Here is a 15,968-nt window from a genome sequence, read left to right as displayed (position 1 = left end):
GGGCCGCAGGGCAAATCTCAAAATAAAATGGAAAATTTGACGATTAGAACTCCTGAAAGTCTCGGGACAGAGACTTAGGCCATTCGGCAAGAAGGGCACGAGCTTCAGCTGCTGCAGACCCAGCCTCAGAAGCAGCAACCGGGAGAGAGACCTCTGGCTCTAGCTGTAGCTGAACACAGAAAGTGGTGTTTGCTTAACGTGGAGAGCCAGACTACCCGGAGTAGGTGTTTTCATACCGGACGGAGGTCAGGGTGTTAGTGAGCAGGAAGGTAGAGCTTTACGCCCAAGTTACCACGACTTCCTCGATTACAGGCTTTACTGAATGTATATTGCTAACTCTTGCACATCAGCAGAAACTCTGGAGTTTGAGGTGGCAGAACAGTCATAGCATTGACGATTCCAATAGGAAAATGTATTCCACCATACAGGACTGTAGAGTCCAGGGAAATCATAATACCAGAAACAGAACTCCAGTTTCATTCTCACCCCAGTACTCCACTGAGAGCTTTTTTTCTTTCTCCTGGGGTTGCCAAGAGAGTGTCTATAAAATCATTAGGAACAAAAAAAATACACAAGATTAGCCCTGATATTTTAATGGAAATACTGACCAAGTTTACAACATTTCAAATGCAAATCACACGGAAAGGTGACTAAGTACAGAATACCAAATGTGATTTAAAATAAAGATAACCTGCTGCTGCATATAATACAGATTGGGTTTAGAGCTTGGAGCTCAGATGTCAGACAGCAGGAGGAATAAAAATGATACTTGTGAAAACCCAGGCTGTAGGTGAAACTGTCTTCTGTTGGTTGCACTGGTGGGTTGGGACTTTCTCCTGAACTGGCCTTGAAATCCTTTTCTGACCTGCAGGCAGGTGCTCTGGATGTAACACTGCAGGGGCAGCAACAGCCAGGGCTGACCCTGATCACACCCCACCAGTTTCCCCTATGGTTCCAGGTCAACATGACCTTTCTTGAGGGAACACAGGGGAACAGGTGAATCATTTCTGAGAAAACCTCAGGATCTTTCCCTGAAATCAGTACACATGACCACTCCCAAGTCAGACACTGCCCCAGTTTTGCCCTAAAATCTTATCCCACAAAGCTCTTTTTGGCACCCTACACTTCGGCTCACAGTCTCCTCTCCCCCATACAAAAGAAGCCTAAAATCAGGCTGGCTCTGGTGGCTCACACCTGTAATCTCAGCACTTTGGGAGGCCGAGGTGGGAGGACAACTTGAGGAGAGGAGTTTGAGACTAGCCTAGGCAGCATAGCAAGACCCTGTCTCTACAAAAAGTTAAAAAATTAGCTGGGTGTGATGGCATGCAGCTACTCAGGAGGCTGAGGTGGGAGGAGATTGCTTGAGCCTGGGAGGTCAAGCCTGCAGTGAGCTATGATCGTGCCACTGCACTCCAGTGTGGGTCATAAAGTGAGACTTTGTCTTTAACAATAATAAAAGCCTAAAATCAGGTCTACCATGTAGTTTGAAAATCCAAGAGCCAAAAAATTTTTCTTTTTGGTGGTGGTGGTGATTTTTAACTAAAAAGCAAACATAAAACACACAAAACATTGCTGCTTACAACTAAGACTTGCGTAATGGTTGCTGAAGAAAAATCCACCAGAGTACTGGGAGGGGCTCAGTTGGTCTTTGTTCAGAAAGTCCAGGTTGGCCGGGCGCGGTGGCTCAAGCCTGTAATCCCAGCACTTTGGGAGGCCGAGACGGGCGGATCACGAGGTCAGGAGATCGAGACCATCCTGGCTAACATGGTGAAACCCCGTCTCTACTAAAAATACAAAAAAAAAACTAGCCGGGCGAGGTGGCGGGCGCCTGTAGTCCCAGCTACTCGGGAGGCTGAGGCAGGAGAATGGCGTGAACCCGGGAGGCGGAGCTTGCAGTGAGCTGAGATCCGGCCACTGCACTCCAGCCTGGGCGACAGAGCGAGACTCCGTCTCAAAAAAAAAAAAAAAAAAAAGAAAGTCCAGGTTAACCACATAGAAAAATTCTAATCATTCATGTTTAAATGCTAGTTTAAATTTATGTAATTAAAAAAATAGGTATCCCATTTCAAATTCTCTCCCTCCCAACCCCATTTATAAGGTATACCACATGCCTTATACACACTTTTTTTCAAATACTGGTTTGGTATTTAAGTTGCTCACCCCCATCCATCACCAATGTGAATAAGAAAAAATATATAGAAATACAAACTACATAGCTTGACAGCTTACCCAAATATAAAATATTTTCAGATAGTTGAACAAGGGGAAAAAACATGTACTAAAAGACTAAAGTATTCTAAGATTTTGGAATATTTTGATTTAGAACAAGTAACAAGTAGTTAAAGCAAAATCCTGTTTCTACCCTGGATAAGGAACTGAAGCCAAAATCCCTGCTTCACAGTATTTTCTGGTGAGGACAAGGGACGTGGGTTGAGAGTTTATTCCTTAAGTAAGAACCAAGCTTTATTTATTTACAAAAAAAAAAAAAAAAAAGTTGGGGGCAAAGGGGAAGACAAGTTTTACACAAAAGTACTACAATGGTAACTCCCTTTGGTAAAAAGTGTAATAAATGTCTTGTACATCTGTTCATAGGTACTAAATCTGAAGCCACATAGTACTATGGTACACAAGAAGCTAGAGCAGTTATGCTAGCACATCAAAGCATATTTCTTTTAATAAAAAATTGACAGTATGTACATTATGTACAAAAAAACAAGTTAAAATTGTGTGTGTGTGCATGTGTGTGTCAGAGAGTAAAGCTGGTGGATGGCACTAGGATAGACTAGTAAAGAGGCAGATACAAAACAGTTCCACGGGAGCTAAAAAGGACGACTGATTTGAACTCGTTGAGGTTGAGAACCAGAGGAGAGAAAGGGTAGGCAGCAAGGGATTCGTCAGGAATAAAATCCACAAGATGATCAATCCCAAAGCCAAACTGCAGGTCCCAGATAAAACCTAATGGGTGATCTTAGATGTGCTCAAGTGACCAGAAAAAAAAAATCAAATCCAGTTTGTTTTTTTTTTCCTTTTGTGGGGAGGGGAGAGGAGCAGTGACCGTGATAGTTCCAATCCATCTGAGTATTAAGTCCTTCCCCAGTCTGTTTTGTAAATGCATCTCCATCCAGACAAAGTGTGAACAGCATCCGGTTCCCTCACTGAAAGTTAGGCCACAGGAGACTCCAGTCTTAGCTCTGCTGGTGTGTGCAAACAAACTGCACGTCTTTGCTTGCAAGGACTTCCTTCCCCTCCAGGGCAGGCTATACCCAAAACCCTTTGGGAAAAGTTCCAGCTTCAGCTTTGTAAGGTATTCATGTTCCTAACAGGTAGCCCACTTGGTGCCAGGCTGCACCAGCCACACACAGGTCAGGTGGCCATGTCCCAGAGAGGCCCAGTGAGGCTTGAAAGGCATCTTCCTTGTTTCTTCAGTGTGTGAATGCATAGGCCTACACACACACCCCCACACACACCCCAAGTTATCTGCTCTGGCTTTGCAGTTAAGGGGTTTTGAATACTGTGCCGTATTTGACACGATACTTGTTAATGCTCACAAAATGCAGGGTCTCTGTATCACAGGTGGTGGTACAGGGCACCAGGCCCTCCAGCCCCTCACCCATGAGCCACTTGCTGGTCTCTGCTGCCATTTCACGGGGCACATGCTCCTTGGTCCATTTATCTACCCAGGCCTGGAATCTCTGATGTAGACGCTTGCTTACACGCTCATGGGACTGCAAAACAGAAAAAAAATATTTTTTATTAAATGAAGCAGAACCAAAAAAGAGCCCTTCAAATACAAAGCCTAATCTTCTAAAGGAGCAAAGGAGAGATTGGGCTCAAGTCTTAGATACTGTTTTTTTCTTTTTATTGTTTATTTTTTTTGAGACGGAGTCTCGCTCTGTCGCCCAGGCTGGAGTGCAGTGGCCGGATCTCAGCTCACTGCAAGCTCCGCCTCCTGGGTTTACGCCATTCTCCTGCCTCAGCCTCCCGAGTAGCTGGGACTACAGGCGCCCGCCACCTCGCCTGGCTAATTTTTTATATTTTTTAGTAGAGACGGAGTTTCACCGTGTTAGCCAGGATGGTCTCGATCTCCTGACCTCGTGATCCGCCCGTCTCGGCCTCCCAAAGTGCTGGGATTACAGGCTTGAGCCATGGCGCCCGGCCTTTTTTCTTTTTTAAAAAAAAAAAAAAGGATTTTCTGTTTAAAGAGAAGTTAAAGAGGTAGTAAGAACATAGAACATGTGAGGGCATGAAAATCCATAAAGCCTCCAAAGAAATGTGAACACAGGCTCTGGGCTGAAAAAGCTCAGTGTTCTCAATTTTAGCATGCATTAGTATAACCTAGGGAATGTGTTAAAAAGACACATTTCCGGCCGGGCGCGGTGGCTCAAGCCTGTAATCCCAGCACTTTGGGAGGCCGAGACGGGCGGATCACGAGGTCAGGAGATCGAGACCATCCTGGCTAACATGGTGAAACCCCGTCTCTACTAAAAAAATACAAAAAACTAGCCGGGCGAGGTGGCGGGCGCCTGTAGTCCCAGCTACTCGGGAGGCTGAGGCAGGAGAATGGCGTAAACCCGGGAGGCAGAGCTTGCAGTGAGCTGAGATCCGGCCACTGCACTCCAGCCTGGGCGACAGAGCGAGACTCCGTCTCAGGAAAAAAAAAAAAAAAAAGACACATTTCCGACGAGGCGCAGTGACTCACGCCTGTAATCCTAGTACTCTGGGAGGCCGAGGCAGGCAGTTCGCTTGAGCTCAGGAGTTTGAGACCAGCCTGGGCAACATGACAAAACCCCATCTCTACAAAAATATAAAAATTAATCTGGCGTGGTGACACAATCCTGTAGTCCCAGCTACTCGGTAGGCTGAAGTGGGAGGACCGCTTGAGCTGGGAGGTGGAGGTTGCAGCGAGCTGAGATCGCACCACCGCACCCCAGCCTGTATGACAGAGCCAAACCCTGTCTCCAAAAACAAACAAACAAAAAACCCAAAACCCCACACTTCCTTGGTTTTACCAATGTGCATTTTAAACCAGCAACCCAGCTGATTCTAATGTATCTTGGGTAGGACCCAGTGAGCCATTGATCACTTCTATCAGCATGGAGATCCACTTCTAAGCCAGATAGTGCAAAGCAAAGGGCTTAAAACCCACTCTCCCTCCACTGTGTTACCCCACCCTGGCAAGCAGAGTCCAGGATTGTCAGATCTTCTGCAGGGGGTTCTGCTCCCACCAACACACCCAGTAAAAATTTATTGGTGACCACATGCAAGGATACTAGAAGAGATACAAAAACAAAACTGGTGTTGCCCAGTGTCCCAAATAATGTGAATCAGAGACAGGCAGACACACAACACATAGCAAAAAAAATTAGTCAGGCGTGGTGGTGCACACCTGTAATCCCAGCTACTCGAAAGGCTGAGGAAAGAGAATCTCTTGAACCCGGGAGACAGAGGATGCAGTGAGCTGAGATCATGCCAGTGTGCTTCCCTCTGTGCCATGAGAGAAGTACAGCAGACTCTTGAACAACACGGCTTTGAATGGCACAGGGCCACTGATAGGCAAGTTTTCTTCCACCTCTGCCAACCCCAAGATAGCAAAACCAACCCCTCCCCTTCCTCCTCCCTCTTCAGCCTACTCAACAAGATGAGAATGAGGACCCTTTATGATGAGCCACATCCACTTAATGAAGAGTAAATATATTTTCTCTTGCATATGACTTAACATTTTCTTTTCTCTAACTTCCTTTATTGTAAGAATATACAGTATAGGCTGGGCACAGTGGCTCACACCTGTAATCCCAGCACTTTAGGAGGCTGAAACAGGTGGGTTGTTTGAACCCCTGAGTTTAAGACCAGCCCTGGGCAATGTAAGGAGACCCTGTGTCTATTTCCATTAAAAAAAAAAGAAAAAAAGAAAAAAAGAATGCAGTATATACAATACATACAACATACAAAATATGTCTATCAACTGTTTATCAGTAAGCCCCCCAGTCAACAGTAGACTATCAGTAGTTCCATTCCGGGGGAGTCAAAACTTATACACAGATTTGACTGTGCAGGGGCCAGTGCCCCAAACCCCGTGTCATTCGAGGGATAATCATACATTAAACTGTGTGTTCAACATCTCCCACTTGAAAGTTTTGTAGTCCTTTCAAACTTAAAACAGCACTTTGTCTCCCAAACCTCAGAACCCCTTTCTATTAACAGGTGAGCCCCTAAAATCTCCACTTAAGCAAAACAAAACAAACCAAAAAACCCCAAAACGAATTAGGCACCATCCTTGATGTCCTCCTTTCACTTACCCCCACATTTGATCCAACACCATCTCTTGTCAATTAAATATCTAAATTATAGCTACATCTGGGCGTGGTAGCTCACGCCTGTAATCCCAGTACTTTGGGAGGCTGAGGTGCGTGGATCACTTGAGGTCAGGGGTTCAAGACCAGCCTGGCCAACATGGTGAAACCCCATCTCTACTAAAAATACAAAAAATCAGCCAGGCGTGGTGGCACATGCCTGTAATCCCAGCTACTCAGTAGGCTGAGACAGGAGAATCGCTTGAACCCGGGAGGCAGAGGTTGCAGTGAGCCGAGATTGGGTCACTGCACTCCAGCCTGGGCGACAAGAGCGAAACTCTGTCTCAAAAATAAATAAACACATAAAATCTACAATGTAATTCTTCCAATTCCACTGCCACCCTAGTAGTCTGGGTGGTCCCCAAATCTCATTTGAACAAGGGCACCCTTTTGAGTGGTCTCTGCTCTTCCAACTTTATACATACCCATCTCCACTCTCCTCATAGCACTCTAAGCTATCTTTGTCAAATGTCCCAATGCATCTCAAACAAACTCCAAACCATGGCCTATTAGACAAAGTAATGTGGCCTCTGCCTACCCTTCTAACTTCATGCAACCTTGAGTCACAATGGTGTCTGTAATTTCTTGAATATGCTATGTCCTTTCCTCCCAGCCTTGTACTTGATGTTTTGTCAAGAAAACACCCAACCTCTACTCTTCACCAGGCTAATTCCTTGTCATTATTCAGGCCTCAAGCATCACCTCCTTTGGGAAGCCTCCTCCAGTGAAAGCAAGGCCTGTATGCTAGTCACCCTTGATCACTGCACCTGATTTGTTTCCCTGGTAGTGCATATCATCACATTACTTCATCTGCTCAACTTCATGGCTGTAGTCCCACGGCCTGGCATAACACCCTGTACACAGCTGCAGCAGGAAGGTTTCACAATTGAGACAGAATGTAAAAACAGGTAGAATTCATACAAGCAAAAGATCAGATACTACTTGAGATGTAAATACTGGGAGTAAATTCACTACAAAGGTGCCACCAGGTATTTATGTGCTCTTACGGGCTGAAGTGTGTTCTCCCTAAAATTCTTATGTTGGCTGGGTGTGGTGGCTCACACCTATAAAGCTAGCACTTTGGGAGGTTGTGTCAGGCAAGACTCTGTCTCAAACAAACAAAAAATCAAATATTGAAGTCCTGGCCACCAGTACTTCCAAATGTGACCTTATCTGGAGGCAGACACACACACAGGTAGAAACACCATATGAAGATAAAGGCAGGGATCTACAAGCCCAGGAATGCCAAAGATTGCCAGCAAAGAACCAGAAGCTAAGAGAGGCCTAGAACAGATTGTCCCTCACAGTCCTCAAAAGGAACCAACACTGCTGACACCTGACTTTGGACTTCTAGTCTCCAGAACTTTTGTCGTTTAAGTCACACTCTGTGGTACTCTGTCACAGCATCCTTAGCAAACCAATATACCTACTTCCTCAGCTAAGTCTCAGCTCCAAGAACAGGTTTGCATAAACAAAGAGAAACAATCAGAAGACTCTGGGCCTCCCCCGCTCCTAGCTAAGGTGGCAGATGTGTACAGAAATTACAGTTACTGGTTCTTACCTGATGAGCCCGGAGCAGGGCAGTCCTCCGATACATATAGTCCTCTGATTTGATCACATACACCATCTTGTAGGAATTCAGCTTGAATCTACACTCCAGCTTATCCAGACTATCCACATTCTCCATGGTCTTCTTACTGTTTCCTTCCTTCCCTTCCTTTTCCTGCTGCTCTCGACCACGCTGACATTTCCGGATCCGCCGTAGATTCCTATGGCAGAAAAGCCCTGAAGGATGAGAGCTCGTCCAGACACAGATTCCCGTGACTTCCCCCAAGTGAGTTTTCTTTATTATATGCTTACATAGTACTGATCCCAATTTGTTAAATACATACAAAAATGTTCAGTTTTTTCATTGCAAAAAAAATTTCAACTGCAAAAGTACACAGAATAAAAAGTAGAAATCTTCGCCCATCCCCTACTTGCCTTAGCAGATGCAGCCAGTTAAGAGTTTTAATGAGAAACTTCTGGGCCTCTGTCTGTAAATTTACACATGTAATTACCAGCTATAATTCTGCTTTGGGATTTTTTTTTTTTTTTTGAGACGGAGTCTTGCTCTGTCGCCCGGGCTGGAGTGCAGTGGCCGGATCTCAGCTCACTGCAAGCTCCGCCTCCCGGGTTTACGCCATTCTCCTGCCTCAGCCTCCCCAGTAGCTGGGACTACAGGCGCCCGCCACCTCGCCCGGCTAGTTTTTTGTATTTTTAGTAGAGACGGGGTTTCACCGTGTTAGCCAGGATGGTCTCGATCTCCTGACCTCGTGATCCGCCCGTCTCGGCCTCCCAAAGTGCTGGGATTACAGGCTTGAGCCACCGCGCCCGGCTGGGATTTGTTTTTAAGACAAAATAGGATCATACTATATATTTTGTCCTCAACTTTTCACTTACTGTCATGAGTATTTTTTCATTTCATGACAGATTTGTCTTACTCTCTTTAACTGCTGCAGAAAAATGTACCCCAATTTATCATTCCTTAACAGTTTATTTCAACTGAGGTTCCTCATCTGAACCACGTAACAAAAAATTATTTGAATGCCTGTTTTTAAAAATTTTCCCAGATGATATAAACTAGTGCCACTCTACATACACAAGAAAGAAGATAATTCACATGAATGGATGCCCTGAGGGGTGGGAGGCTCGCTAATCTCCTCAACATTCAGTGAAGAAAGGTTATCAGCTAGGCAATTATATTGTTTCTCATAACTTGCTATTAAAAACACTGCTTCAGGTTGGCCGTTGTGGCTCATGCCTATAATCCCAGCACTTTGGGAGGCAGGTGGATTGCTTGAGCTCAGGAGTTTGAGACTAGCCTGGACAACATGGCAAAAATCCCTTCTCTACAAAAAATAAAAAAATTAAGTACGTGTGGTGATGTGTGCCTAGAGTCTCAGCAACTTGAGAGGTTAAGGTGGTAAGATTGCTTGAGCCCAGAAGGTGGAGGTTGCAGTGAGCCAAGATCCCACCACTGTACTATAGCCTGGGAGACAGAGTCAGATACTATCTCAAAAAAAAAAAAAAAAAAAAAAACCCAAAATATTGCTTCAGTGAGTATCTTTGTATACATGTATTTCTGTAGACAGCAGTTCTTTGTCCAAAGGGTTCCAAGACCCTTTCAGGAGATCTGTGAGATCAAAACTATTTTCATAATAATACTAAAATATTATTTCCCTTTTTTGCTGTGTTGACATCTGCACTGGTACCATAAATGTAATGGTGAATAAAAATGGTGGTGGTGGTGCCAAACTGTATTTGCAATATCGAACAAATTGTTACCAAATTCCAGTATCAATCTATATACATCACTGAGCTTTTCATACAGTCGTCAAACTCTATTGTAGTTTATCTTGTACCATGAATGAATCCTTTTACTTCCATGATTTTGTAACTTCATGCGATTGTGATTCAAGTCTTTGAACTTCACACCGACCGTACAATGACATTAAGTGAAAAGGCCAGTTTCACTTAAGAAGGTTTCTGATGGGCCAGTCACAGTGGCTCACACTTATAATCCCAGCACTGTGGGAGGCTGAGGCAGGCAGATCACTTGAGGTCAGGAGTTTGAGACCAGCCTGGCCAACATGGGGAAACCCCATCTCTAATAAAAGCACAAAAATTAGCCAGGCATGGTGGCGCGCATCTGTAATCCCAGCTACTTGGGAAGGTGAAGCAGGAGAATCACTTGAACCTGGCTGGTGGAGGTTGCAGTAAGCCAAGATCATGCTACCACACTCCAGCCTGGGCAACAGAGTTAGACTCTGCCTCAAAAAAAAAAAAAGAATGTTTCTGATGAAGGAGTAACATTTTTTATTAAATCCCAACCCCTTAGCTTACATCTTTTTAACATGCTGTGTGATAAAATGGGAACTAAATATAAAGCACTTTTGTGTGCTAAAGTACAATGGTATTCTTAAAGAAAAAGTACTTGAGCAATTGCTTGAGTTGTAAGTGGATCACCATTTTTACCTGAAAGAACAACTGACTAAATATAGTCAATCTCAGCCAAGTATTTGGCAGATGTTTTCTCAAAAATGAACAAGGGAGCCTATCACTTCAAGGAAAATAATGTTGCCAATAATAAGATTAAAATTTTCAAGCAAAACTAAGAATTCTGGTGAACTGGTATTAGCCACCCTGAGCTTGACAGCTTCCCAATACTTAAAGATGTGTTTGATGACCTAGCGATAGTGATAATAATCAATGTGATTTTTTTTGGAGACACTGTAAAATATATCAACATTTAGTAGGTCTGTACAACTTAGTGAGCTAATATTTCCAAATAGCCAATTGCATAGTTACAAAATCATAGAGAAAAAAAGATTCATTCATGATACACATGAATGGATGTAAATTGATATTGGAATTTGGTAACACATGTGAGCGACACATGATGATGGATTTTGACAACTGTATGAAAAGCCCACTGATGTATAAATTGATATTGCTACTAACCTTTAAGAAACTATTGGCCAGGCGCGGTGGCTCACGCCTGTAATCCCAGCACTTTGGGAGGCCGAGACGGGCAGATCACGAGGTCAGGAGATTGAGACTATCCTGGCTAACATGGTAAAACCCCGTCTCTACTAAAAATACAAAAAATTAGCTGAGCGTGGTGGCAAGTGCCTGCAGTCTCAGCTACTTGGAAGGCTGAGGCAGAAGAATGGCGTGAACCCGGGAGGCGGAATTTGCAGTGAGCCAAGAAAGCGCCACTGCACTCCAGACTGGGCGACAGAGCAAGACTCCATCTCAAACAAAAAAGAAAAAAGAAAAAAAAAGAAACTATCACTGGGGTCAGGTGCAGTGGCTCACACCTATAATCACAGCACTTTGGGAGGCCGAGGTGGGAGGATCACCTGAGGTCAGGAGTTCGAGACCAGCCAAACCAACCTGGAGAAACTCCATCTCTACTAAAAAAACAAGAACAGCTGGGCGTGGTGGCACATGCCTGTAATCCCAGCTACTCGGGAGGATGAGGCAGGAGAATTGCTTAAACCCAGAAGGCAGGGGTTGCAGTGAGCTGAGATCGCCACTGCACTCCAGCCTGGGCAACAAGAATGAAATGCCATCTCAAAAACAAAAACTATCACTTGTAGCTTTGTTGTCATATCAAAGAATATCCAGTTATCTGAAGGATCTGAAAATATTCCTTTTTCCAGCTACACATTTGCGTGAGACCAGATTTTCTTCACATATTTCAACCAAACAACATAATGCAACAGATTGAATGTAGAAGCAGACACGAGAATCCAGCTGTTCTTCTAGTAAGCCAGACATTAAACAAATTTATGAAAGACAAGCAATGCCACTCTACTCACTAGTTTTTGTTTTGAATTAGCTTTTCATTAAAAAATATTATTAAAAAATATAATGGGATATATATATATATATATTTTTTTTTTTTGGAGGCAGAGTCTCGCTCGGTTACCCAGGCTGGAGTGCTGTGGTGCGATCTCCACTCACTGCAACCTCTGCCTTCCAGTTCAAGCGATTCTCCTGCCTCAGTCTCCCGAGTAGCTGGGACTACAGGCGCCCGCCACCACACCCAGCTAATTTTTTGTATTTTTAGTAGAGACGGGTTTCACTGTGTTAGCCAGGATGGTCTCGATCTCCTGATCTCATGATCTACCGCCTCAGCCTCCCAAAGTGCTGGAATTACAGGCGTGAGCCACCACGCCCGGCACAATATTGTTATTTTTCAAATGAATTAAAGATTGAAAACATTTCTTTGTTTTTAATTCTAACTTGGTAAATATTACCAGTATAATCCATATAAACAAAAGCTTTTGGAGAACTCATGCTCTAAGAGCGTAAGGGGTCTCAAGGCCAGTAAGGTGAGCCCCTTAGCTGTCAGACAAATCATTAAAAACTGAAATTCTGGAGGGAAGGTTCCATATACTTCAACTATCCTGCCACCAGAACGATTATATCAATTTCTTTTTTCTCACAGTACATAAATGTGCCTCCTTCCTCACATCCTGGTGGGAGACACATGATGACAGGTTTATTGTAGTATGTTATTAGCATGGAGCCTGTTTTGCTGAGAGGAATCTGACACAGAGCAACTGCTCAAATGTGTTAAATGATTCCATGAATGGAAAACCTGGCAGGGCTCATTTTCCTGGAACCCCTTTGCCCATCAATAAGTCTAATAACACTGGGATGATATTTTCTTGGAAACCTAAGACATAAGATTTCAATTCAAAACTTTTAGGAAGGAAGAAAGCCATTCTACCCATTTTATACTTCTTAAACTCTGTTTTCATATACTTGGAGGATCAGTATCACAATCTGCCTATATACAGAGGGAACATTTTAAAAATTCTGTGCAGAAAAGACTTAATGTAGCAGGCCTAAGACTGCTATTCTTTGAAAAGCCTGCTTATAAAAGTTGGCCCTTGGCTAGGGGCTGGGATCTTGGGTTTTGGGCAATATTCTACCATTCCTTAACTCATGTAAGTGTCACACTGTACCTAAACTATCTGTACAAACTCTATAGCTTATGCTGAAAACCTGCTTTCTTTCTGAGAGTTTGGGATTTTGGTAGATGCTAGACATACAGTGCTTAGATGACTAGATCTCAATAAAAATCCTGGCATAGTCTCTAATGAGCTGCCCTGGTAAGACAGCATTTTACATGTGTTGTCACACTCATTGTTGGAAGAATTAAGAGTGTCCTGTGTGACTCCACTGGGAGAGGATTCTAGGAAGCTTGCACCTGGATTCCTCCAGCTTTGCCACAGGCATCTTTTCCCTTTGCTCATTTTGCTTTGCATCTTCTTGCTGCACTGTATCAGTTTGACTATGACTATATGCAGAGTCCTGTGAGTCCTCTTCCATCAAACTGTGGAGACTCTAACACACATTGCCATCCAAAGTAGGGAGGTTATTGTTGATTCTCTATAAGTCTCACCTCCCGGATGCTTTGACACATGCTCCAGGTAAGCCCATGTTGTGACAGCCATATAAACCTTGAATTAGCATCCCCGGCAGATAGAACAAATGAATAAAATATATGAAAGCCAAGAACGTGAAAGTCATTTAATTCTCCATTCCTCAATCACACACAGTACGGACTGCTGACAGATGACATGGCTCACTCACCTGGGGAGAAATACTGGTTTCTGTGCTAGATGTTCACGAAGCTCAGGAGAGGTAGTATCTGAATTCATGTATCGCTCCACGTAGTCTGACCAGCGCTAAGATGGCAAACACAAAATACAGGTGGAAGGAAATCACAAAAACAGCTCGTAACGCATTGGGTACTCTAGTAAATTCCATGACTACAATGCCCCAAATTCATAAATTTCAAGATCAAAAAAGTCCCTTTCTATAAAGACATGATTGTTAGTAGGTACTGGAACACAGATTAAAAATTCTGTTAGTCAGCAATACTGTTAAGTTTCTCTGAGATGCTAAGGTTATTGGAAGTCATAAACAGGTAGAAGCTGGCTCACTGACAAGTTTCATCTCCCCACAGAGGATTTTGTTAAAGAACAAAATTTACAGTGGCAAATGTGTGAGTTTCCTTCACATTGCAATCTAGATTTCTGACATCGCTTTAAAAAACAAAAATATCTGCCAACAAGCCAACATTCCCACCAAACAGGTCATCCCACATGTCCCCCCGCAATATCATACATATGGCCTGCATCTCTCGTGTACATTATCTGCCATAACCAATTATGATAATCACACCTGTCTATTCAGGGGTTGAAAACTCTGTGCTTTATCAGTCCAATATAAAGTAAACATGACCCAAAGAATCCAGATGACACGAGAAAGACAGTAACTCATTTGTTGTTTTTTATACTTTAGGAAAAAACAGGAAAGCTGCCAACCATAAGACTTACTTAGAGGAGATAGCTTTACTAAGTGCAAGATGAGGTTAACATCTATAACCAGGCAGCCCTTCTCTTCAGCTAAAGACGTGGCTGGATTGACTTGTACTTTAAGCATCCAGGTCCTGACCCTTAAACAGGCCTAAGGTGCCTTGGCCTTTTGGCAGACAGGGTCACTGGATAGACTCTCAAGACACGCCAGTTCTGCTTGGCACCCGGGGTGTGTGATGCACTTGCTCATACCTCTGCTTCCACAGGGTCATCCGAATTCTCCTCTTCTGTGTCCAGAAGCTCAATAGTCAGCTGAACCTGGCCTTGGCTCTGAATAAACATAAGCTGCAAATAAGAAACCTAAGCGTAAACAAAAGATCGTCTCTATAGCTATAATCTATCCTCTCAAGGAAATGAGAGGTGCAGAGGCAATAAACTTAGTAAACTTTGCTCCAACTGAAGAGACGAGGAAGATACTAGATCTTGGGAGGCCAGTGATAAAGGCAAAAGTCTACATTTACTACCAGTAAAATGAAATATGTTAAAGGAAAAAGTACCATTTCCTGTTTCAAACTTCTAGAATTCGCTAAAATAATAATCAATGCCAGTAAGAATGTTTTACAAAACAAATATTTTGTTAGAAAGCAATATGGCACATGTAGCCAGAACCAAAAAATGTCAATGCTCTGTCCATTGATAATCCCACTTCTAGGACATAATAGACAAGATAACTATCAGAATCACACGGAGAAGATCAGAGCCTGGAAGGAAACCTGATAACTTTTTATTTTACCTTTCTTCATTTCACACAGAAACAAAACTGAAATTCAGAGAGTTCTGGTTTCTCAACACACACCACTAGTCAATAAACACACAGAGTCAGAAGCTAGATCTAGCTCAGTGTTCTTTTAAAGCTTTAAAAAATGATCTCTGCTAGTAAAGCTTACAACCTGACAATAACATAACATATACACACAAATACAGTTACTTCCAAAATAGATTTCGGGGGATAGGGGGCAGACCCTGCATTTTTACAATTTATAATTTAAGAATTGCAAAATCTGTCTCCAGTATTCATAACAGGATGTCATTAACCAATCCCCATAGTGGGTTGGACGTCTAGGTTGTTTCCAACTATTTGCTTTTATAATTATCCATTATAATGGTGAAAAATTGGAAACAACCTAAATGTCCAATAATACAGGCATTAATTCTCTAAAAAGTGAGTATCAAATAGCTAAAAAAAAGACATTAAAGACCCAGAAGTGTTGCTAATTGATCAAAGATACATTAAAGACCATTTCAGGTCAGATGCAGTGGCTCACACCTGTAATTCCAGCACTTTGGGAGGCTGAAGCAGGCAGATCAGTTGAGGCCAGGAGTCTGAGACAAGCCTGGCCAACATGGTGAAACCACATCTCTACTAAAAGTACAAAAATTAGGCTGGATGCAGTGGCTCATGCCTGTAATCCCAGCACTTTGGGAGGGCAAGGAGGGCAGATCACCTGAGGTCAGGAGTTCAAGACCAGCCTGACCAACATGGTAAAACCCTGTCTCTACTAAAAATACACACACACACACAAACACAAACACATACACACACACACAAAAGCTAGCCATGGTGGCACGCATCTGTAACCCCAGCTACTCAGGAGGCTGAGGCAGGAGAACTGCTTGAACCCAGGAGGCAGAGGTTACAGTAAGCTGAGATAGCACCACTGCACTCCAAGTCTGGGCA

General features: G+C 43.4%; 1 protein-coding gene and 1 long non-coding RNA gene across 5 annotated transcripts in view; one reads left to right on the top strand and one right to left on the bottom strand.

The window, feature by feature from the left end:
• The first annotated feature begins 971 nt into the window (after nt 1-971).
• Nucleotides 972-3,000, top strand: LOC117071246. Its single transcript, XR_004432204.1, has 2 exons — nt 972-1,665; nt 1,984-3,000. It is a non-coding gene; the product is annotated as an uncharacterized LOC117071246 (long non-coding RNA).
• The window catches only part of SIN3A (SIN3 transcription regulator family member A), a 91,719-nt gene continuing 78,192 nt past the window's right edge, over nt 2,442-15,968 (bottom strand). For all 4 annotated transcript variants that reach the window (XM_033190964.1, XM_033190963.1, XM_033190961.1 and 1 more), the window contains exons 18-21: nt 14,483-14,575; nt 13,503-13,597; nt 7,912-8,119; nt 2,442-3,725 (exon numbers count right to left, since the gene is read on the bottom strand). In XM_033190964.1, the coding sequence (XP_033046855.1) occupies nt 3,495-3,725; nt 7,912-8,119; nt 13,503-13,597; nt 14,483-14,575 (627 nt within the window). In that variant the 3' untranslated portion in view covers nt 2,442-3,494. The remainder of the gene's footprint in view (nt 3,726-7,911; nt 8,120-13,502; nt 13,598-14,482; nt 14,576-15,968) is intronic.

Source organism: Trachypithecus francoisi, unplaced genomic scaffold (assembly GCF_009764315.1).
Source record: "Trachypithecus francoisi isolate TF-2019V2 unplaced genomic scaffold, Tfra_2.0 Lachesis_group3, whole genome shotgun sequence".
NCBI lineage: Eukaryota > Metazoa > Chordata > Mammalia > Primates > Cercopithecidae > Trachypithecus > Trachypithecus francoisi.
This window is presented reverse-complemented; position numbering and strand designations above follow the sequence as displayed.